We start from the raw sequence: 23526 nt of genomic DNA, 5'->3' as shown, positions 1-23526 counted from the left end.
ATTCAATGACTTTTAGAGGCCAGAAGAGCAGATAGACGACCTTCAGAAGCCAGACAGATAAGCCAAACCTCAAGAGGCCAGACAGATAGGCCAATGACCGTAGGAGGTTACAAGCAGATGGACAACCTTGAGGGGTCAGACAGACGGGTCCATGGTCTTAAGATGACAGACAGGCACACAGACGACCTTCAGAATCCACACAGGTAGGTCAATGGCCTTTACAGGACAGACAGGAAAATAGAAAACATCTACTCGTATAAATGAATTTAACGTTTTTAAGGTGACTTTTTGAAAAATGAAAAAACAAAATGTTTTTTCAAATATTTTAATATTTTTTTAAAGGGGACGGGGGGGTGTCAAAATTCTTTAGATCATTTTTCTTACAATTCTGCACTGCCAAATAAATTTTAAATCAAAATTTTCAAAGAAAGAAAAAACGAACAGGAAATTTCAAAATTTGATTTAAAAATGGAAAACCAAGGCAATTTTTTCAGATTTTTTGATTTTTTGGAAGCGGGAGATCACAATTTGTCAGATTTTTTTCTCTTAATTTTATTTCACTCAGGCGGCTGTTAACTGTTTGCACTTTAAATCGTGTGCGCTTCCCATTGTTCTCATCCGGAAGCGCAAACGATGTATTTTTCTCAATCGTTTGCGCTTTTTACAAGTTCGTCAGTGTAGCCAGGGTTCCCAAAACAGCATTTAAATATTCATTTTTTGAGAATTATTTTTGAATGTTTTAGCATTTTTCTGTAGTGGTGCTTTTTTGAAGGAAAAAACGATACTTAAATTTTAGAAAATCTTACCAAAATTTTGAAACAATGCTGAAAAACTACAAAAAAATCGCTTAAAAATGCGAAAATATGTCATAACAAGCAAAATATAAATTCATAAAAACAGTTCTGTGTTTACTAATTAAAAAAGTGCAACAAACACAACGAGTAGGTATCCATTAAAAACGTGAGAATATAAAAAAGAGCGAATCAAAATTCGATAAAAAATATAAAACTTCAATAAACGTACAACAAATACACAGAAAATTGGTTAAAAATATGAAAATAAGTATGTACATGTTTTAAAACAAGGAATCAAAATTCGATTAAAAAGTTCTTAATCGTAGGTAACAAAATTTAATCATTTAATATCAGAAGCCCTATTCAAGTAACCAACTCTTTTCATGAATTCAAGACGAGACATTCGGTTTTCTTGATATTCCAAAAATATATCCAAAATTTTAACAAGTTTTTTTTGGTCTTTTGATGCCATTTGTTTTGAACTAGGTACCATTCGAGATATCGCGAATTTTAATTGCAGTTTCAATTCGGATTTCTTCAATCTGTACGTGTATACCTTCCAGTAGGATGTCTAAATGTTACAAACAAGTTTGGGAACCCTGGCTACACTGACGAAATTATAATATTAAAAAGCGCAAACGATTGAAAAAGATACATCGTTTGCGCTTCCAGATGTGAACAATGGGAAGCGCAAACGATTTAAAGCGCAAACGATGATTTCCCACTCAGGCAGACAAAGATCTCAATAGGCTGGACAGATAGGTCAATGACCTTGAAAGGCCAGACAGACAAGTCAATGATCTTAGTATGCCACACAGACGGATTACTGACCTTGAGGGGCCAGACAAGAAAGCAGAAGATCTTGAGAAGCCAGACAGATGGGTCAATGATCTTAAGAGGCTACAAACATGGCTGACCTTGGATGGTCAGATAGACAGACGGTGGGCCAATGACCTTTACAGGCCATGACAGGAAAATAGAAAACCTTGAGAGACCATACAGACAGGTCAATGACTTTCAGAGGCTACACTAGGAAGATATACGACCTTGAGAAGCCATATCTAAATGAATTTAAAGTTTTAAAGGTGAATTTTTGAAAAATGGAAAAACAAGATATTTTTTCAAAAATTTTAATATTTTTTTAAAGGGGACTGGGTGTTACAATTTTTTAGATCATTTTTTTTTTAAATTTTACACAGTTGTCGAATAAAAATAAAATTAGAAAATGAACAGGAAACAAAGTTTGATTGAAAAATGGAAAATCAAGGCAATTTTTTCTGATATTCGATATAGGTGGGTAGTGGGTACGCTTGAAAATTTTAAGTGTCAAACAAAAAGGACAACATGAAGAAGTATGGGAAAAGCAGGACATTTTTTCAAATATTTCAATTTTTAATGAATGAGTAACTAAGAGAGTCAACATTTTTCCAGACAAAAAATTTGTATGCTGAAAATTCCAATTTTTATGAAGGGTAGAATAGATAAAAATTTCAATGTTTACTTTTAAAAATGGTAAAAAGCAAGACTTTCCAGCACTGTACTCATTTTAGAATTTTAGATTACATTTTCCCACCTTCTACCAGTTTACGATTCCAGCAGGTAGGTAAATATTATAATATTCTACAAAAAATAATTTTCAAAAAAATAAAATTTTGAATGATACATTAGTTATCTTATTTGGTCAAGCTCCCTCACTTGGCGTATGCAAAATACTCAATAATAATTTTTTTCACTTCTTCTGTCATCTCTTTCCTCGTACTTACCAACATATTTACAACTACCACAACGTCCAACCACGCATACTCAGCGCCATCCATATATGTCGTCATAAAACACCATAAGGAAGTCAACCATCGAAGGTTAGGGTTCAACGAAGTCCAAATCTACACATTTAGGTAATTCTCATCTCATCGTAAAACAATTACCGTTAAAAAATAATATTCTCCGGTCAGAAATTTGTCTCGCTTTTTTGAGAAATAAGTACAGATAAATGTAACTCGATTCTGGTACATTTGTCATTATGCTCGTTCATATATGTCCACTTGTCTTTAAATTTGTAAGTAAGTATGGTAAGTAGTAAGCATATAACATCGTGCAATTTGCACCAAGAATATACGGAAAAAAACCTCGCCGATGCGGCGAATTAAGGCAGGCGCACGTAATCGCCTCTCTCAACCCTGTCCCCTTCGTCGGCTTCACTTAATAATGACCATGAGCTCGCGGGTATCGTCTTGGCTGCGACTAGGATGGATGTATTTATTAAAATGCAAAACTAACCGTGAAAATAACGCGGTAATATACGAAAATCATGCTAGCAACAGGTCTGAAATGCGCATGCTCAGTATTTTTCTTAAAATATTATCGTTATACATGAATAAGTAATATGTCTATTTGATGGTTCCAGTTCAAGTTCTGCTTCGCGATATTTGTGCAGGTTACATGCTACCTAATAACGAATTACGAGAGAAAAATAGCGCAAAAAAAAATCACCGCAACCGAACGAACAATATAAACACCACCTTCGCGTCGAGTCTCGCGTGCATTGTTCGTTGCATTTTATAACTACCTACCTGCATAAAACTACCTCGTCATCATGCTGAGAGTGTGTCTTACTTTGATCTTGCTAATCAGGTGAATACGTACATATGAAAAATTAATCGCACCTTTTACTCTTTTTTTTTCATCATATTCTACTCTACATACATTAGCTATAGGTCCTATAATCGCGCCAAAAACATCCACATTTTGCAATTTTTCAAACTCTTCCGGTACCTGTACCCCGAACTTATTTTCCATTTAAAACTTTCGCCATCTTACACCGAGCACGTAAATAAATTACCAACTCATTGCGCAAAGAAGGGGTAACATTGAGGCAGAATAAAATACACGAATAAGTGAAAACGAGAAATCACTATGGGACATTTTTTTCGAGAAAATTTTTCATTTCTTTCGCCATAACCATTAGCGACAAAACGTTCGTATAAATTCGTATATATATTACGACGTTTTTTTTCTTCTATATTGTTTTGTAAGTCTCGACAAAGCGCAGAAAAAAAAATATCAGCTAACAATGTCTCACTTTTTTTCTCTTTTTCCGACAATACATATAGTCGTATAAAAACTACCGAGTTATATATTCTAACGTAAAGGGTTCCACTTTTTTTTACAAATAATTCCAGTCTTTCAGATGACGTATAAATTTTCTTTTTTTTTAATTTCCACTATAATGCAAATTTTTTTCGAGATATGCGATCTTCGACTTGTATATTTTTTACTATCAATAGCTACGTATATCGTTGATCTTTCCAAATAGCTTTATACGTTCAATTTATGTTTTATCGTTCCATTATAATCGAATATATGTAACAACGATCCATAATTCCATATTCATTACATGACCTACACCTAATACCTATCTACAATATAAGAGCAAGTACTTATGCATATATAAACGTGGGCTGAGCACTTCGCGTCGAAGTTTTTTAAAACCTATTTCAGGCAGCATTCTTCCATGAAATCGATCTATTTGAACGGTATCCGAGGAATTTTTTCACCCAAACCAAATACTTACCCTGATAAAAAATCTAGCGAAACTATTTTTGAATTTAATGGAACTTTTAAGTTTCGAAATGTAAAATAAAGAAAAAAATCAAATTCGACAGTTGTCGAGATACTAATATTGAATCGTATAGTGCTGTGTATTATGATGACTTAGGAATGAAATTTTCCATTTCAAGGTATATTTAAATTTTCTTTTAATAGTTTACATATTATATTTATATCAAGTCACAATGGGAGAAATATTATGAGTAGGTAAATACATATGTAGGAACGAAGCATATCGATTGAGAATTTTCAAGAATTAGGTATCCAAATATGTACTCATAATTCTGGTGAATTAAATTCATAAGGAGCAGAATACTTGAGAAAATCCGAATATGCTTACAAAAAAAATCTCAATGAGAAGAGTAGTTCGATATGAATTTGAAATAACCACGAATTTTCATTTGAAGAGAAATATACCTGCAGAATTGCAGATACCTGCTTATTCTAAGCTAAAAGTACATGCTTTTGAGTGTCGGATTTAAAAAACAATAACAACAATAACAGCGAGAAAAAAAGTGTTGCCTAATTCAACATATTATTATTAGGCTATTTTTTTTTTGATTTCAATGAGAAATTATGATTTGAAAATTTTCAATTTTTTTTACAGACTACCAAAAAACATAAATCCATAAAAATACTGCAAATGCCACAGAAATTGTTTTTAAAAATAGAAAACAATTGAACAGTTTAAAACTCACAATTTCAAAAAAGAAACGTTGACATTTTTTTGACACACCTATGACTATCATGCAAAGTTTCCAAAAATATCACGGACGTTCTAGGACGACTCTAAATCGCCTCAAACAAACCGAAGTTAAGTCGAAATGCATACAAAATTTTGGATAACCAACTCGATTGGAGAACAAGATTGGCCGTCTACGACTTTTTTTGTAAAGTTGGAGGGGGACTCGAAATGAAGGTGAGAAGGGACCTCAATCAAACAACTGTGGGCAAAAGTTGGTGTCTCCAACTTTTACCATCACTTTTCTACATGGGGTTTAAAATTTAAAAATTTATACTTAAAAAAAATTCTTCTTGAAAACATTTTTTCGGTGATACCTAATTGCTCATATTACATCCAATTAGAAGCACGAAAACAGTATTTGAATTTTTTTTACCATATTCAGGGATTCTTCATTACTTACAAAAATGATACATAATTTGAAACATATTCAAAACTTCAGTGAACATTTTTTTTTTTTTGATTTTCAATAAGTAATGGTACAAGTTGGAGACGCATAATTTTTTCCACCGCCTTTTGACCCCCCCTCCCGACAAATTATTTTTGAATCCCACTCAAATTATTAAAAACAGTCAAAGACGCTCCACTCTATTGGGCAACATTTTCAGTGTATCGTTAAAATATTGAAAAATTTTCTAGAAACATTCAGAACTGCTCAAATATTAAGCTCAGATAATAATTTCCATCCATTTGACGGGGGCTCAAAAATATGATGTGTATCTAATTTCAGTTTTTCAAAGTGATAAAATAAAAATTTCATTACTTTTTTTCACCATTTGCCCTTTGTTTTTTGGAAATCTCTCAAAATTCTAGAAATAGACTTCAGAATTTGAATTTTTGGCTGGTGAGGTATTTTTGCACATTTAATATTTGCTTTTTTATATCATCTAGATAAATGCTCTTCCAAAAAAAAAGTATTCAAATGTCAGTCCCAAAGAAGCGTTCATTTACACGAGAAAAATCGTGACCAAAATCGAGGTAAACACTCAGTCTTGTAGAATACGAGTATGTGTATTTTTTCATGATTTTTAGAAAAATGCACAAACGAAAAAGTCCTACTAATCAGTGCTCAGGGGTCAGGGCCCAAGCCGTGAAAATTAAAAAAAAAAATCTCATTCAAATGCCACAAAAATAAGAAACGCTTCGAGATTAATTTCCAAAAATGACCATTCAAATTTACATTCATCCCCTCTTCAATCCTCTCCACTACTTTTCTTTAGAAAGATATACGAAACAATAACCGCAGCTTATACACGCTTTTCTACACTTTGCAATATGTACCTAATCTGTCACACATACACGTACACGATGCATGCACATATCACAAATTAAACCCATATTAGTTTTATACTGTTAATTCAACGCTTCACTCGAATTTTCTCGTAATTTATCACCCTATAATTAACACGACTGCGACGATTTTCTCCTCAAAGAGTACATTTTTTGAATGTACGAGAAAAAGATCACGTGTACCATAATTCATTCAAACATTCGCGAAAATTCGTACCCAAATTTAAATCACTCAACAAAACGAATAAGAAATGCCATCGCCATAATACATAATTAAACAGTAATTTAAACTTTACACAGTTAATTAGCTCTCTTACGCTAAATATTGTATGATCTTTTGCCAAAATTAAACGCGAAAAAAAATTATAAAGTACTTAACATGAAGAAAAAATTTCTCAACTATCGCAATTAAATAAACTCTTTCAAGTTGCACCGACGACGACGACAGGAGTACGACACGATAGTTATTCAGTTGTTGCAATAACAACAAAATATCTTCGTACTATCGTAGTATGTACTCACGAACGTGTACATTTGAAATTTTATTCGTTGTTTTCATGCAAACAACATCAGTACTGCACTCTTCACGATGCTCATCATGCGATACCTTTCCATAATTTAATTTTCTGCCTCGTGCACATCACAGTGTGTACGTAGTAATTCCCAGCTTCGTATCATTTGTCGATATTACTTTTAAAAGCTTCGTTCCCAATCTGTTCGCACGACGGTGGCTAAAACGCGCGTAGTACGTACATTTCTTCCCACTCGGTCTTACTATGGTATTTCAAAAATTTGCTACAGCTCTTGCATTCTATTGATCTGTTCATTTTTGATTATCACATGCCAAACCATCTGCTTTTCTAAATCACAATACACGACGAGCCTTCTTTTCAAAAGCTTCTATCTCTTTAAGCCCATTTCTAAAATGACTCCAATTCTTCGAAATTTTTTTCCCCTTTTTATTGAAACCTTGTAAAAAAAATCTTTTCACCTCGAAATACACGAACTTTGAAAGTATATAAGCGTACGCCGCGAGGACAATATTTCCACCTGCACGTAGCACAATCCACTATTTTGTCTCGATAAACGTTTACAAAAATGCATCGAAATCAATTATCGCTGATGACAATGGTTAGAAGCCATTTAAGATATTTTGTCTCGATTAAAAGCCAATCAAGATACTCAAAAGGGTCTACAATACTAATCGATAAATTACCTTATACCTACACCAGCTCTAACGTTACAAAATGAAAAAATTCCTAAATGAACAATTTTATGGGAAAATTCGAAGATTTTTTCGACATTTTTTAAAAGATTTTTTTCAAAGTAAAAATATGAATAAAGCATATGAAATATTTACTTTACATCCATTTTGACGACCCCTGGCTCAATTAGGGAAGGATGAAAAATTGACAAAAAGACCCACCACTTTGAAAAAATTGAAAAAAATACCAAAAATACTACGGCTCGAGGTCGACATTTTGGAAAAAATTTTTCTAGCCTGTAACACTTTTAGGCAGTGATTTCAGACTTTTTTTTTGATTTGCCATTGAAAATAAAAGATCACAGGTGTAGTGGAGACTTACTTAAATTTTCTTATGAGAATTACATAAAATTACTTACTTATTCTCATACCCGAGTTTATATTCTATCATTATTGAAAGGAAATTGGTACTCACCTGAAACAAAGAAAAATTAAGGTGGATTATAGTTAGTTATAAAGTTATTGATCAATCAACAGATATAATATGCAATAATATTGGTCCAAGGTGAAACCAAAAATTCTTACGATCTCCATGTTTAACAAAAAGCCAGAAATGAATACTCATTCACAAATAAAGTAGGTATCATAAAAGTTGTAAAATTGATTTTGAAAATCACTCAAAAATATCAAAAATGCATGGAACATCAGGAAATGACAAAAATTTAAGAAAATGTCTCATTTGGGTAAAATTTTGCACAGACTGTTCAAATTATTGAAAAGGTCAAAGAATTAATCAAAAATTCTCAAAATTGAATGATGATTTGTCAAAACTGCAGAAAGTGTAATATAATCCGTCAAATTAACCCCCTCCCCCCTCCACCAATAATTGAAAATTACCAGAAGTTGATCATGGTATCTAGTAACGGATTTTTTTTTGTTGAAAAAATCACTACCTTTTTTCAAGCAAATTTTCAGAAAGCTCTCCACAAGACCCACCCCCACACTCACAAGAAAAAATATACAAAGTCAAATTTTTCACAGGAAAGTTTTCAAAAAAAATTGAAATTGGAAGAAAATTTGTACGTAAAGTATTTTAATTTCAATCAAAATTATAAAAAAAAAGAACAATACAAAAATGAACGCATCAGTGAATTTTTCATTTTTTCACTACCTTAAGGGGGAGAGGAATGACCGAATGGATGAAATTTTCTCGGCTTCAAAATTATTTTTTGGACCCTTAAAGATACCCTGCGAATGTTTTCAAAATTCGACCTAGGGGCAGATTCAATTGACCTTTTTTAAAATTAATTTTGCATACATGGTTTATGGTTTTTACAACATTTACCTACTGTTTTCAAAGATCTCCTTTTTGAACACAGACTATCTCTCATATTACGAAATGTAGCCCAGACAACGACCTGTAAAAGACACCGACCTTTTCCTCTTCCAAATTTTCATCATTTGAATTTTTTGGAAAAAATGTGTTTTGGAAGAATTTTAAGTCCCCATGCTGTATGATAAATATGCAATCTTCATAACATAATGTAACAATGGTTGCATGTTCAACTGTTCAGATTCATCCCGATCGCCTGAAAATGGGACACAATGGCGAAAAATTAACGACCAAGTCTAAAATGACCATCATATTTTTCATATTTTTTCATGTAAAAAATTTGGAAAAAGTTGATTTCTCACACATTCTTAGGATGGGCAAAAAATGCAAAACATCACGCTATACGATTCTGAAAAATAATTTTCTTAAAAATTTAGCTGCGGATTTTCTGTTATTTTACGCCATCCCACCGGAGAAAATGGTTCAAATCGTTGATTATTTTGTTTTTCAACATTTTCCCACAACTAGTACGTTTTTCAACAGCTGCAAGCTTGATTTTCAAACAGGTGCACATTTTTCATTGGTAATCACGAGACATACGAGTACTCGAACATCATTAATTTGAAAAATGAAAATTTTCAAGAACATAAATTACTCTGAAATTATCAGTTTTGTTGGTGGCTATTGTTCGAGCTAGAATTCCAAGCGACAGAACGTTTGTTTTACGTAGTGAAATTATTTCACAAAACGCAGGCAAACAGTTGTTTTTTTTCATAAGACGTCCTAAATTCGTGTCTTGAGGTTTAAAATTCGAGTGGTAATTTTATTGAACACCTATTACGATGAAGTTAATGCTATTTGCAAATTTTTTAATGGTATTTCAATTTATTCTCATACAAGGGGCAGAAAAAGAAGAAGGTAAGTGCTGTTTAGTGTTTAGTTTTCTATTACACATTAATTTTTCAAAAATTATGACGCCCAGTTTCTTTTAAAGGTCTAGTTTTCGATAGATTTACTCGTTCGTTATTCCAACTTCCTGAACAAATACCCAAAAACACCGTTTGCGATGCCTGGGCAGTCGCTTGTCCAGCCGAGACACCTGAAGAAAAAGAGTTCATCAAACGATATTCGTTTACAAGAAATGGTTTGTTTCTTAGAAAAATATATAACAAGGGTAGTAACGCGGCCGAAGTGAAGAAAAAACAGTGTAAAGATCCTTTCAAATTTTCTTTAACGTACAACGTTAGAAGTCTTACTTTCCAGTTTGGATTCGAGGTAAATTATTTGATGACTTCCAAGTTGAATTGTGGAAATGAATTGACCATTTTTTATTCATTTTTTTAAAAATTTTTAGACTTATTACGATTTAACGGATGCTGCATATTTTCATACGCATAAATTCGACGATTATAAATCACCCGGAGAAGTAGCTAAATCTATGACTGGGTTTCTGAAAAAAGCGAAAACTATTGTTTGGAAAGAATATTTTCGTATACTGAAGAGCGCTTTTGATAGCGATATCCGAGAATTGTGGTTTGATGGAAACAAAAGAATGGTAAACCACAATGAAATGTGAAATAATTTACAAGATTCACTTTAAAAAGCTATCAGTTTAAAAAAAAAACAAACACAACTTTCTCGAATTGTGAAATACGAAAAGATTTTTAATTTCAGGGCTTTGCGTGGATATATTTGATGAAACTGATATTCACTTTCTCGAAAAAGATTTTGTGGAGAATAGAATACGATATCAGTCCTAACAGTAGATGGCCAGTTTTGGAAGAGCAATGCACAGATTTCAGTCTAGGATCTGAATTCTATGAAGATATCAACTTAGATAAACTGTACGCAAAAGTTAGTCAGTTGTCTAGATATTTCAGGTACATTTTTGCCAATACGTGTAGAAAATTTGATAACTACAACAGCCTGATTTTCCATCAACAGGATGAAACCACATTAGCCAATTTGAAAATAGGAGAGTTCGGTTGTAGATCGAATTACAATTGTTTTCAAAAATGGTTACTTGTGCCACTGAGCCAGTTTCGTTTTGGTTCTTCAGCACCTCCTGTTTGCTCAAATATGGTCACAATACCTGTCTGGAAATTAAATGGGAAAGATCAGTTTTATTTGAGAAAAATTGATCAATATTTATACGCTTTATTTCGAGTATGAAACAATTTCATTATTTTTTTTTAGAAAATACGATTTCATTTTTTTTTCTAATTACCTATGTATTTTACTGTACATAAAGTACCTAGGCGAACCGTTACATGTTATTGCCGGAGTACGAGGCGAAAATCAATTCAAAAAGAAAAGAGGTTGGGGGAAAACGACTGTATACTTGGATTTGGACAAAAAGATAATCCCGATTCCGAGAATAATCTACAAAATAGTCGAATACAGACTGAAAAACTGCCAACTAGAGGAACCATCGTGCTGGTATTCGGTGATTATCATAATTCATAATGATCCTTCATTTAAGCCCAGCGATAGACTTTGCCCTGTAGAGCTTACTAAGCAATGGGGATGGGAAGGGATCGTGAAGGATGCCGCGGCCGCTGCAGAATTCATTTATGTTTGCCCCAGGACGAGAGAGATTCAAAAAAAATTATTTGGAATTACATTACGCCAAATAAATGTAATGAATGGGATATTAGGGTGGCCCTTATTTATACTTGGTGGGAAAAAAAATTTTGAATTTTTTTCGGGACACCCCCTAGTTTGGTGCCACTCTATGAGAAAATAACGTATAAAAAATTTCAACTCAATCGATGCATATTTACCCGTGCCGCACACCACTTTTTGTAATGATAGCATCACGCGCACGAGCTCAGTTCTATTCCACGACAAACCCGTGGCAAATGAAACGTGCATTAACGCGCCTCAACTTCAACTTGTTTTTTCAATCTTAAACGTTCGTGTTTGTTCAAACCAGAGGACGATCGAAGTCACACTGTTTGGGTTGAGGTGTTCATATCATTTTGCCGACAATATTTGTAATTCTTGCAACAAAACCCACACGGAAAAAAATTTTAACATAAATTACCTGTTAAAAAATAATAAATGTCCGCCAAAAAATATATTTTACCCAAAATTAGGTAGAATTTACAAACCTCATAGTAAAATTTACTAATCTCATAGTAAAAATCACTCAACGTGTGGTTCAATTCGTGATGAAAGTAAAAATTACTTTTCTGTATAGTATTTTTCCCCACAAAATTCAATGTAATTTTTACTATTTACGGATGGTAAATTTTTACTATTCTGTTCTGGTAAAAAATAAAATTGTATGATTGAATAAAAAGTACTGCACCAGGTGGTATTATCTGTTGCGATTGTAACGGTAATTTTTACTATTCACGGATAGTAAAGTTTCACTATTCTGCCCAAGTAAAAATTACTCAGTTATAAAAGTAATTTTTACTATTATTTCTAAGTAAATATCACGCATTGTGAGAGTAATTGAATACTTTTATGCAAGAAGGGCCTATACTTCTATGTGTCAAAATTGCGCGCATGCGCGCATCGTGATCGGCCATCCTTTGGCTACCTACTCACCAAGTATCAACTTCGTGCTGCCTTCCTACACCCTACAATGACATCACAAAATGTAACCGAACACGTTTTCATCCAGTATTAGTCCAGTCAAATTAGCTCATATGAGAACTCGACCTGGAATAAATATTGGGGGAAATTTTTTTTTATGCCAAAATGCTCAGGATGGTGTCCTAAATGACATACTAAAACTCACCCTAAATCCGCGTGGTGCTTCGCCCCCCCCGACCCACATTTGTGCCCCCAAAATCAGTTTTTTGCCATTTTCTCCCCGCATTGCATTTTAGCAAAAAATATGTGGTTAGATAAAAGAATCTTCGTCAAATTTCCGATCTAATGATGTATCAACTTTCCTTGTATGTTCAAGGGAAGTGGAACTACAACCATTCAAAAAAGTGGGGGTTTCCTGAAAAATACATAAAGGATATAGGTGCCTAAGGGGGGTGAAATGGTCCCCGAAAGCGTTCGAGTTGATATCAGCATGGAAGGTGGGTACCATCGAGAAACTTGCGCGTGAAAAATTTCAGATCCACACCCCCTCCCTTTTTGGGGACCCCCCCTTTTCTGAAATTTCAATAACGCTTTTCTCAGCCCCATGTTGATTGATTTTGAAAATTTTTCTGGAAGTTATGTATATCCTTAGTAGGTATCCCCACAAAAATTCCTTTCATGAGATATTACAGTGCAAATGTGTGTACTTCACCTCCAGATAACCAAAATGCTGATTAATAATGAAATTTTCGAGTGTCAAACAGTTGTTTTATGCAAAAACGACACATAGGTTTGAGCTTTATGCAAAAAAGACACATAACTGGGGTGTGTATTTCTTGTCATTGCTCAACCTGAAATCAAGCTTTGGACTCGCCGTTTGCGGCATTTTATAGTCAAGGGATAGAAGAATCACTGGTAAAATTTTCAAAAATATTGGTCACAATTTACCCACTTTCGCGACGTTCTGAAACTTTAAATGCGTTTTTCTCGAAACTCACTTTTTCGGCATAGGTCCTTCTTGCATAAAAGTATTCAATTCTTTCTACATGGAAAACACGAATTACTGTGTCAATATTAATAGTCCGGCATATGACAATAGGAGTAATTGCACCCCCCCGCCCCGCCGATCCTCCGGGACAACTTTTTTCTTAAAGGGGACATCCTGAGGAACATTTTAAAGCAAACTTGCCAAAAAAAAGTTGGCCTTACTTACAAAATGGCGGCCATTTTGATTGACAGGTCAGCCGAAATCGCAGATTTTGCGTTTTAACATAGGACTTGCACGAACTTTTTCAAACTTTACAAAGGTCGATCGAAAGATCATGCAAAAATTTATCACCTGTCAAAATTTCAAGGTCTAAAGTGCGTTTTTCGATTTTGGTGAATTTTTGAAAATCGAATTTAGGCTAAAAATGAGGGAAAAAATCAAAATTTTACCAAATTGACCAAGAAAGCTGAAATTTGGGATATACCCTATTTTCGACATGCCAAATCGATTGGAAACGGTTTCAAGCCGTTTTGAGCAGTTCTGGAGCCTCCAGCAGATTTTTGAAACTTTGAATTTTCACAAAATTTCATCAAATAATGGATATGGAAAGCTGAAATTTACTCTACACTCCAATTTTAACACCCTCTCAAGACGACTTCAGGTGGGTTCAAGTAATTTTAGGGCCTCCAGCGACTTTTTTTGAAAATTACTGGAGCCTCCAGCAGATTTTTGAAACTTTAAATTTTCACAAAATTTCATCAAATGGAGATGTAAAGCTGAAATTTACTCTACACTCCAATTTTAACACCCTCTGAAGACGACTTCAGGTGGGTTCAAGTAATTTTAGGGCATCCAGCGACTTTTTTGAAAATTACTGGAACCTCCAGTAGATTTTTGGAACTTGAAATTTCCCCAACATTAAATTATCAAATGGAGTTGGCAAGCTGAAATTTACTTCGCAGATTACATGATGGTTTCAAATGGTTTTGAAATTTCAATTTTCCAAAAAAACGTCATACAACCTTTCAAAAAGTTGCTGGAGGCTCCAAAACGACTTGAAATTCACCAGCAGTCAACTTCGTAGCGCATTGAAATTAGTTTGCAGAATGGAATTTCGACTCTCCATCTTGGTTTGATAAAATTTTGGGGAAATTTCAATCTTCAAAAATCTACAGGAGGCTCCAGTAATTTTCAAAGCAGTCGTTGGAGGCTCTAAAATGACTGGAAATTCACCAGCAGTCAACTTCGTAGCGTATTGAAATTAGTTTGCAGAATGAATTTCGACTCTCCATCTTGGTTTGATAAAATTTTGAGGAAATTTCAAGTTTAAAAAATCTACTGGAGGCTCCAGTAATGTTAAAAAAAGTCGTTGGAGGCTGTAAAATGACTTGAAATCCACCAGAAGTCGTTTTCAGAGGGTGTTAAAATTGGAGTGTAGAGTAAATTTCAGCTTTCCATCTCTATTTGATGAAATTTTGTGAAAATTTAAAGTTTCAAAAATCTGCTGGAGGCTTCAGGAATTTTCAAACAGTTGCTGGAGGATCCAAAACGACTTGAAATTCACCTGCAGTACTTCGTAGAGTATTGAAATTAGTTTTTAGTATAAATTTTAGCTTTACAACTCCAATTTGATGGAATTTTGTGGGAATTTCGAGTTTCAAAAACCTGCTGGAGGCTCCAGAACTGCTCAAAACGGGTTGAAACCGTCTCCAATCGATTTGGCATGTCGAAAATAGGGTATATACCGAACTTCAGCTTTCTTGGTCAATTTGGTAAAATTTTGATTTTTTCTCTCACTTTTGGCCTAAATTCGATTTTCAAAAATTCACCAAAAATCGAAAAACGCACTTTAGACCTTGAAATTTTATACGATATCCCGGAAACACAGAAAATACACACACAAACATGTGAAAAAGCGCTATCCAATCAAACTGCACGCAATAAATAAACAGTAACGTGATAAATAGCACCACGCGTTTGCAAACAAATATATTCTTTTAACCCTCGTTTATTAATAGCGTGGTCATAGCCGAGTAGTTAAGTTAGGTAGTTAGGAGAACGTAAGGTACCAGGTTCGATTCCCCGTTAGGTCATTAGGTTAGGAAATTTTCGTAAGATATTAAAATTGCAAAAAATCCTCCACATCGAGCACTATCCAATGGTGCAAAATAAATTCAAATTAGCGTAACCCTTCCCCTTTATTTTAATTTTTTAAAATTTCATTTTGAAAATTGATATCATTGCTCCAAAGTAAAAATTACCTCACCACAAGTACTTTTTATTTCTCAAACAGTAAAAATTACCTCAAAACGAGCATTTTTTACTTCAACGCCTATTAATCTTTACACAATTGGTTCGAGTAATTTTTACTATTAAAATATAGTAAAAATTATTACGATAGAATAATTTTTACTTTTCAAATAGTAAAAATTACTTCAAGAGGAGTATTTTTTTCTTCACCACACATTAATTTTTACATTATTGGTTCGTGTTATTTTTACTATAATGGTACAGTAAAAGTCATTATGGAGGAATAATTTTTACCATGCTATCACATTAAAAATAATTTGTGTGACCAGTTGAAAGTACCAAGTTCTAAAATAAATTCTACTGTATTTTCGAATGGGATCCGGTTATTGTGCTAAAATAATAAAAATTACCTATACTTTTTTTTTTCCGTGCAAGATTTTAACCCAATCAATGGGTATATAAAAATGTTGAAGAAGGGAGTGATACTGTTTGAAAAAAAAAATACATTACTACCTAATTCGAATTTTTTTGATTTTATGTATTATTTTATGTAATTTTTCAATTTAAATGGCCCAAGCGAAGTGAAAACAAAAGTTTTGGAAAATTTATAATTCAAAAAATAGAACTACCTACTTCAAAACAATGGGGTTTTCTAATACCTATCAGCAATCATTTTTAAAATTTAATCAATAGTTTTTTTAAATACCAGCTGGCTTGTACTCACTTTTTCCAAAAAAAGGCCAATCCATCATTCATTTATTAGTATCCCAAAAAACTCGAAAAAGTAACCAAAAAAGTGACAAAACATGGACAATACATTTTAATGCACAAAAAATCAACAAAAAAACGAAAACTTTTCGCTTTTAGTCAAATTGTCAAAATGAAATTCAATAATTTTAGCAAAAAGCAGGACCTTTTGGCAATTAGGTACTGCCAAGGAAGTACTTTTTGGCAATTTTGGATTAAAAATTAAAAATTTCGCGATTTCTGGGAATAAAGGTGAGATTTTTGAATATTTCAGCAAAAGACATGGCTTGTTAGCTGGGGATTTCTGACAAAAAAACTACACATTAGAACAATTATTGGAAAAGAGAGGGAGCTTTTTGATGCAAAAAACAACACAATTTTTAGCAGATTTTGGCAAAAAAAAATGCTACATAATTTTGGCAAAATGCGAGCTTTTTTGCTATTTTGATAGAAAACGAGACTTCGACAATAATTTCCGGAAAAAGCAGGACTTCGTAGAAATTTTTAGCTCAAAAGCAAAACTTTTTATGTAGGTAGCAAGATTTTTTTCATGGTAAATTAACAGAATGGATTTCAAGCCTTTTTGGGGAATAATGGACAAAAAGTAATGGTACTATTTGGCAATTTTTGGCAGCAAACTGATCTCTATAGTGGAGAAAACCAAACACTGATCTTCAAGGGCATATCCCTCTTCCCTCCTATGCATGCATACACCCGATAAAGAACTTGATAAGCTACCTGGAATCGGCGACCAACTTACAACATGTAAGAGATAAGGACCAGGGTACAACTAGTCTCATTCTCCACGCGTTATCGTGGAGAAATCCTGAACTCACGCGCCTGATGCTTACATTTCAAAAAGGGGCGTGCGGCACGGGTTAATATGCATTGATTGAGCTAAAAATTTGTATACGTTATTTTTTCATAAGACAGCACCATACTAGGGGGTGTCCCAAAAAAAATTCCAAAATTTTTTTTAAGGGCCACCCTAATGGGATATTGTCACTATCCGAATTTCCTGTGTCAGAGGATGGAAGAAATATTGATAATAAACTGGATATCAGAAGTGAAGTTGAAAAGAAGTTGGAAGAGTTCATAACATATGGAGAAGACTTTGATCGTGAAACGCAGAAGATAATGGAACTGCATCATAGAAAGTTCGTTAATCCTGAAAGCGAAGAATTATTTTCACAATCGGAAGCACAGGCAATGGGATTAGATGCTGAAAGTGGTGGTCCACGTGAAGGTGAAGTAATCAAAGAAGAAAACGAATTTACGAAAGGATGACCTATATGGGTTTCCTTCAAGGAAATATCCGATATTAGTTTTAGATCATAACTTTTAGAAATATACATTGATTGGATTTACCGGTTTGTAGTGTCTCTTACAAAAAAATACATGTATTTTTCATTAGCACAAATAATTAGGCTATAGATTTCGATGAAAATAAACAATAAAATATTAATCAAAAAATCCTTTGTGAATTTGTGATCTACAATTTAAAAAAATAAATGAAACTGTAAAAAAAATTTTTTGAGAAAAATAATTTTTTACAACAAAAATTGAAAGTTTAGTTCACAGTGGCGAAAAAAGCAAGAGAGGGGTGTCTGTCTGTATTACAGACAGACACCCCTCTCTTGCTTTTTTCGCCACTGTGAACTAAACTTTCAATTTTTGTTGTAAAAAATTATTTTTCTCAAAAAATTTTTTTTACAGTTTCATTTATTTTTTTAAATTGTAGATCACAAATTCACAAAGGATTTTTTGATTAATATTTTATTGTTTATTTTCATCGAAATCTATAGCCTAATTATTTGTGCTAATGAAAAATACATGTATTTTTTTGTAAGAGACACTACAAACCGGTAAATCCAATCAATGTATATTTCTAAAAGTTATGATCTAAAACTAATATCGGATATTTCCTTGAAGGAAACCCATATAGGTCATCCTTTCGTAAATTCGTTTTCTTCTTTGATTACTTCACCTTCACGTGGACCACCACTTTCAGCATCTAATCCCATTGCCTGTGCTTCCGATTGTGAAAATAATTCTTCGCTTTCAGGATTAACGAACTTTCTATGATGCAGTTCCATTATCTTCTGCGTTTCACGATCAAAGTCTTCTCCATATGTTATGAACTCTTCCAACTTCTTTTCAACTTCACTTCTGATATCCAGTTTATTATCAATATTTCTTCCATCCTCTGACACAGGAAATTCGGATAGTGACAATATCCCATTAGGGTGGCCCTTAAAAAAAATTTTGGAATTTTTTTTGGGACACCCCCTAGTATGGTGCTGTCTTATGAAAAAATAACGTATACAAATTTTTAGCTCAATCAATGCATATTAACCCGTGCCGCACGCCCCTTTTTGAAATGTAAGCATCAGGCGCGTGAGTTCAGGATTTCTCCACGATAACGCGTGGAGAATGAGACTAGTTGTACCCTGGTCCTTATCTCTTACATGTTGTAAGTTGGTCGCCGATTCCAGGTAGCTTATCAAGTTCTTTATCGGGTGTATGCATGCATAGGAGGGAAGAGGGATATGCCCTTGAAGATCAGTGTTTGGTTTTCTCCACTATAGAGATCAGTTTGCTGCCAAAAATTGCCAAATAGTACCATTACTTTTTGTCCATTATTCCCCAAAAAGGCTTGAAATCCATTCTGTTAATTTACCATGAAAAAAATCTTGCTACCTACATAAAAAGTTTTGCTTTTGAGCTAAAAATTTCTACGAAGTCCTGCTTTTTCCGGAAATTATTGTCGAAGTCTCGTTTTCTATCAAAATAGCAAAAAAGCTCGCATTTTGCCAAAATTATGTAGCATTTTTTTTTGCCAAAATCTGCTAAAAATTGTGTTGTTTTTTGCATCAAAAAGCTCCCTCTCTTTTCCAATAATTGTTCTAATGTGTAGTTTTTTTGTCAGAAATCCCCAGCTAACAAGCCATGTCTTTTGCTGAAATATTCAAAAATCTCACCTTTATTCCCAGAAATCGCGAAATTTTTAATTTTTAATCCAAAATTGCCAAAAAGTACTTCCTTGGCAGTACCTAATTGCCAAAAGGTCCTGCTTTTTGCTAAAATTATTGAATTTCATTTTGACAATTTGACTAAAAGCGAAAAGTTTTCGTTTTTTTGTTGATTTTTTGTGCATTAAAATGTATTGTCCATGTTTTGTCACTTTTTTGGTTACTTTTTCGAGTTTTTTGGGATACTAATAAATGAATGATGGATTGGCCTTTTTTTGGAAAAAGTGAGTACAAGCCAGCTGGTATTTAAAAAAACTATTGATTAAATTTTAAAAATGATTGCTGATAGGTATTAGAAAACCCCATTGTTTTGAAGTAGGTAGTTCTATTTTTTGAATTATAAATTTTCCAAAACTTTTGTTTTCACTTCGCTTGGGCCATTTAAATTGAAAAATTACATAAAATAATACATAAAATCAAAAAAATTCGAATTAGGTAGTAATGTATTTTTTTTTTTCAAACAGTATCACTCCCTTCTTCAACATTTTTATATACCCATTGATTGGGTTAAAATCTTGGGTTTTGTTGCAAGAATTACAAATATTGTCGGCAAAATGATATGAACACCTCAACCCAAACAGTGTGACTTCGATCGTCCTCTGGTTTGAACAAACACGAACGTTTAAGATTGAAAAAACAAGTTGAAGTTGAGGCGCGTTAATGCACGTTTCATTTGCCACGGGTTTGTCGTGGAATAGAACTGAGCTCGTGCGCGTGATGCTATCATTACAAAAAGTGGTGTGCGGCACGGGTAAATATGCATCGATTGAGTTGAAATTTTTTATACGTTATTTTCTCATAGAGTGGCACCAAACTAGGGGGTGTCCCGAAAAAAATTCAAAATTTTTTTTCCCACCAAGTATAAATAAGGGCCACCCTAGTCTGTATATCTCGTTTGTCTGTCCATACCCATCTACCTGCCTTTTCAAGGTGACTATCCTCTTAAGGTCATTGACCCATCTATCTGCTTTCTCAAGGTCATCTGTCCTCCTGTCCTGCCTCTAAAGGTCATTTACACGTCAGTATGGTTCCCCAATTCCTGCCGGTCTCGCCGTTTAAGGTCATTGACTCATCTGTCCGGCTTCTTGAGGCCACTGGCCTACTTGTTTAACCACTCAAGGCCATTGATCCGCCTGTCTGGCTTCTTAAGGTGATTGAACCGTCTGTCTGGCTTCCCCAAGGTCGTTCGTCTATCTATCTATCTGTCTGTCTGTCTGTCTGTCTGTCTGTCTGTCTGCCTTGTCGGGCCCTTCAAAGACACTGACCTACCTGAATAGCCTCTCAAGGTTATCTGCGTGCATGTCTAGTGTCCTAAGGTTGTCGTGTCTGCCTGTCTAGTCTGATATGGGCATTAACCCATCCGTCTGGCTTCTCAAGTTTGTCTGTCTGAACCTTTCAAGGTCATTGATCCGGCTGTCTGATATCTCAAGGCCATTGACCTGACTGGCAGCCATCTTAAGGTCATTGACCCATATGTCTGGCTTCCCAAGTTTATCTGTCTGAATCTATCAAGGCCATTGATCCCGTTGTCTGGTATCTCAAGGTCATTGACCTGACTGGATGCCCTCTCAAGGTCATGGACCCCACTGACTGGACGTTTAAGGTCATTGACCCGATTCTCTGCCCTATCGCGGTCATTGACCCATGTGCCTAAACTCTCAAGGTCACTGACCTAACTGCCTAGACTCTCAAGGTCGTCTGTCAGCGAGTTCGCTGATTTTGCAGCAAAGTACAAGGGGATTGAGGAGGTCTTATCTCAAAAAATCGGTAAATACATATGTATTATAAAGGATCCATTTTTTCATTCATTTTATTATTTTATTTATAATTGCCTCAGCAAGATGGAACATGCGAAAAATTTCAAATTTTTAGGTTAATGCTCACCCATTTCTTCGGACGAGATTTTTTTAAGTTATACATTATATAATAATTTGTTCAGTTATCTCCATCCACTTATGAGCCGTGAAAGCTCGACAGTTTTGCAAAAAAATTTCCAATACGTAAAAATTATAGCGCTCACCCTCCTCCCCTTGAAGAATTAAAACGAAAATGATGGTAATTACTTTAATAAGGCAATCGAGGGAACCCTGTAAAAATATTTCAGCGAAATCGGACGACTTCGTTCCATTTTTGATTCGAGTTCGAACTCAGAATAAACTTGCTCAACATAAACAATTAAACACCTATAGCAAAGGTTTATTTTTATTTTTCACTCGCTTAAATTCGTTTTTATTATAGCTCGCGTGTAATACAACTGATCGATGAATATTATGCAATGTGCAACTGTGTCGCAACACAGAACACACATTTCATTTACTTAAAACTCTCAAGCAAAACACAGCCAAAACTTGTAATAAAAATAAACAAGCTGTTGCCGATGTGAATTAATTGCACAAGCGACGATTTTCGTCAAACTCAGTCGTGAGAAAAAAATCCAACCGAGTTTCAATTTCGAACTTACAATATAATATTCTCCATTTAATCAAAAATTTAATCAGCCATTCACATTCTGAGCTGATTACACGCGGATAATACGTGAATACAAATTTACACAAATTAATCCGTTAAAAAAATGAAGTAACTAGTTCATTTGGAATTTTATGTACTTATACCTAGAATTACTCGCGTGTAGATCGTCTATCGTCCCCCTCGGCCCTCATATTGCTAAAAACATCTCGTAAAAAATCGCAATGTTGAGATAAAAATTCGTGTCGAATACTAGAGCAAAGAAGAAAAAAAAACGTTAACCGCACGTTGAATTCTTAATAAACCGTACGTAATAAAGCTTTATATCGCGTAAAGAGTCTTGTATAAATACTGCTAAACATTTTCACGAGCATTTCAAATGCTTCAGATTAAATACGATATTCCGTTTTTCTAAAGCGAAGTTTCCCTATATACATATCCGAGTTGTTTTACATAAAGACCAAAATACTTCCAGTGATGGAACTTCTTGCCCCCCCTCCTTCTCCGACTAAAACAACGTAAGTAGGTACGTGAAATACTTATGCCGCAGATGAACGGGTACGAGGTATCATTTTTCAATACACATACATGACCGAGAAGGGCTAGGTGATTTATAAAAAAGAAAAATGAGAAAAAATGTACGATTAAATCGAACATCTTTAACAAAAAAAAAAAGAAAAAAAAACAATAAAAAACGAAATACATAAAACTCAACTTTATCCCTCTCTCTTTATATGATTCCGTATATTTTAAACAGAAATTAGTATTTTTCTCTTCTTCATATTGCATACCTAGTAGACGCGGTAACACTTGGAAAATTTATCGTTTCCAGTTTAGAAAAATGAAAAAACAGAAACCGAAGTCGTATCGCATATTTTATAAGATTTAGTGCGACTGTTTTTAAAAGCTCGTTCAAAGTCGGATTATAAATTATGCTTGGCTGAATTCGTGTGTGCGATATTTACGCATTTGTGTCGTATTTCCTTTGATTACTTTTTAATTCGAGGGGAAGTAGAAGAAAATATATTCGTATGAGAGAACGAAGAAGTTTTGTGGCCCGGAGAAACGTGAAATATCTAGGTAATCTGAAGATATGCTGGCGGTATTAAAATTTGCTGTGTTTCGTGAAATTTATTTCAGAAAATTTTGATGTAATTTTAAGAAATTCTAACACTGCGGGGTTGCCAATTTTTTTCTAGAATAATTTTCCACAGTTGGTTTCTATAGGATTTCTGGATCAATTTTTCGAAGAATCCTTTCATTTCTTCAAGTTTTTGAAGAGTTTTTTTATTACATACTAGGGGGCGGGGGGGTATTCTTGCATTTTTCCCTACATTTTCAAGAAGTGGGTATCTCGTTGTCTCAATAGAGGTAAAATGGACTCAAATGAACATGCAGAAAACTTCAAATCTCTAACCCTTGAGGAGACTTGAGATTCTTACCTGCAAAACGTTTAAAAAATGACTAATTTTTTATATTTTTTCAGTTTCTCAATTATTTTTAGAATCTTACCCTATTTAAATTAAAA

At 34.0% G+C, this 23526-nt stretch overlaps 2 protein-coding genes across 3 annotated transcripts in view; both read left to right on the top strand.

The window, feature by feature from the left end:
* Positions 1 to 3167: 3167 nt before the first annotated feature.
* The window catches only part of LOC135842365 (glycine receptor subunit alpha-2-like), a 98002-nt gene continuing 77643 nt past the window's right edge, over positions 3168 to 23526 (top strand). For both annotated transcript variants that reach the window (XM_065359800.1, XM_065359799.1), the window contains exon 1: positions 3168 to 3425. Coding sequence is in view for 1 of the 2 variants with exons in the window: in XM_065359799.1 (XP_065215871.1) it covers positions 3388 to 3425 (38 nt within the window). In the remaining variant the exon portion in view is untranslated. The remainder of the gene's footprint in view (positions 3426 to 23526) is intronic.
* On the top strand, positions 9408 to 17787 carry LOC135843374 (uncharacterized). Its single transcript, XM_065361241.1, has 7 exons — positions 9408 to 9887; positions 9964 to 10244; positions 10324 to 10524; positions 10644 to 10823; positions 10914 to 11135; positions 11221 to 11647; positions 17528 to 17787. Exons 1-7 carry the CDS (start codon positions 9812 to 9814, stop codon positions 17785 to 17787), a joined length of 1647 nt encoding a protein of 548 aa, XP_065217313.1. The 5' UTR covers positions 9408 to 9811.

Source organism: Planococcus citri, chromosome 4 (assembly GCF_950023065.1).
Source record: "Planococcus citri chromosome 4, ihPlaCitr1.1, whole genome shotgun sequence".
In the NCBI taxonomy this organism is placed as follows: domain Eukaryota; kingdom Metazoa; phylum Arthropoda; class Insecta; order Hemiptera; family Pseudococcidae; genus Planococcus; species Planococcus citri.
Note: the sequence above shows the minus strand (reverse complement) of the source record. Positions and strands in the feature narration are given on the sequence as shown.

Excerpts from the sequence above, each read along its gene's own strand:
- LOC135843374 (XM_065361241.1), top strand. The coding sequence starts at position 9,812 with ATGAAGTTAATGCTATTTGCAAATTTTTTAATGGTATTTCAATTTATT. Across the intron at positions 10,245-10,323 it reads CTTTCCAGTTTGGATTCGAG|ACTTATTACGATTTAACGGA; the intron begins GTAAATTATTTG and ends AAAAATTTTTAG. Across the intron at positions 10,525-10,643 it reads TTGATGGAAACAAAAGAATG|GGCTTTGCGTGGATATATTT; the intron begins GTAAACCACAAT and ends TTTTAATTTCAG.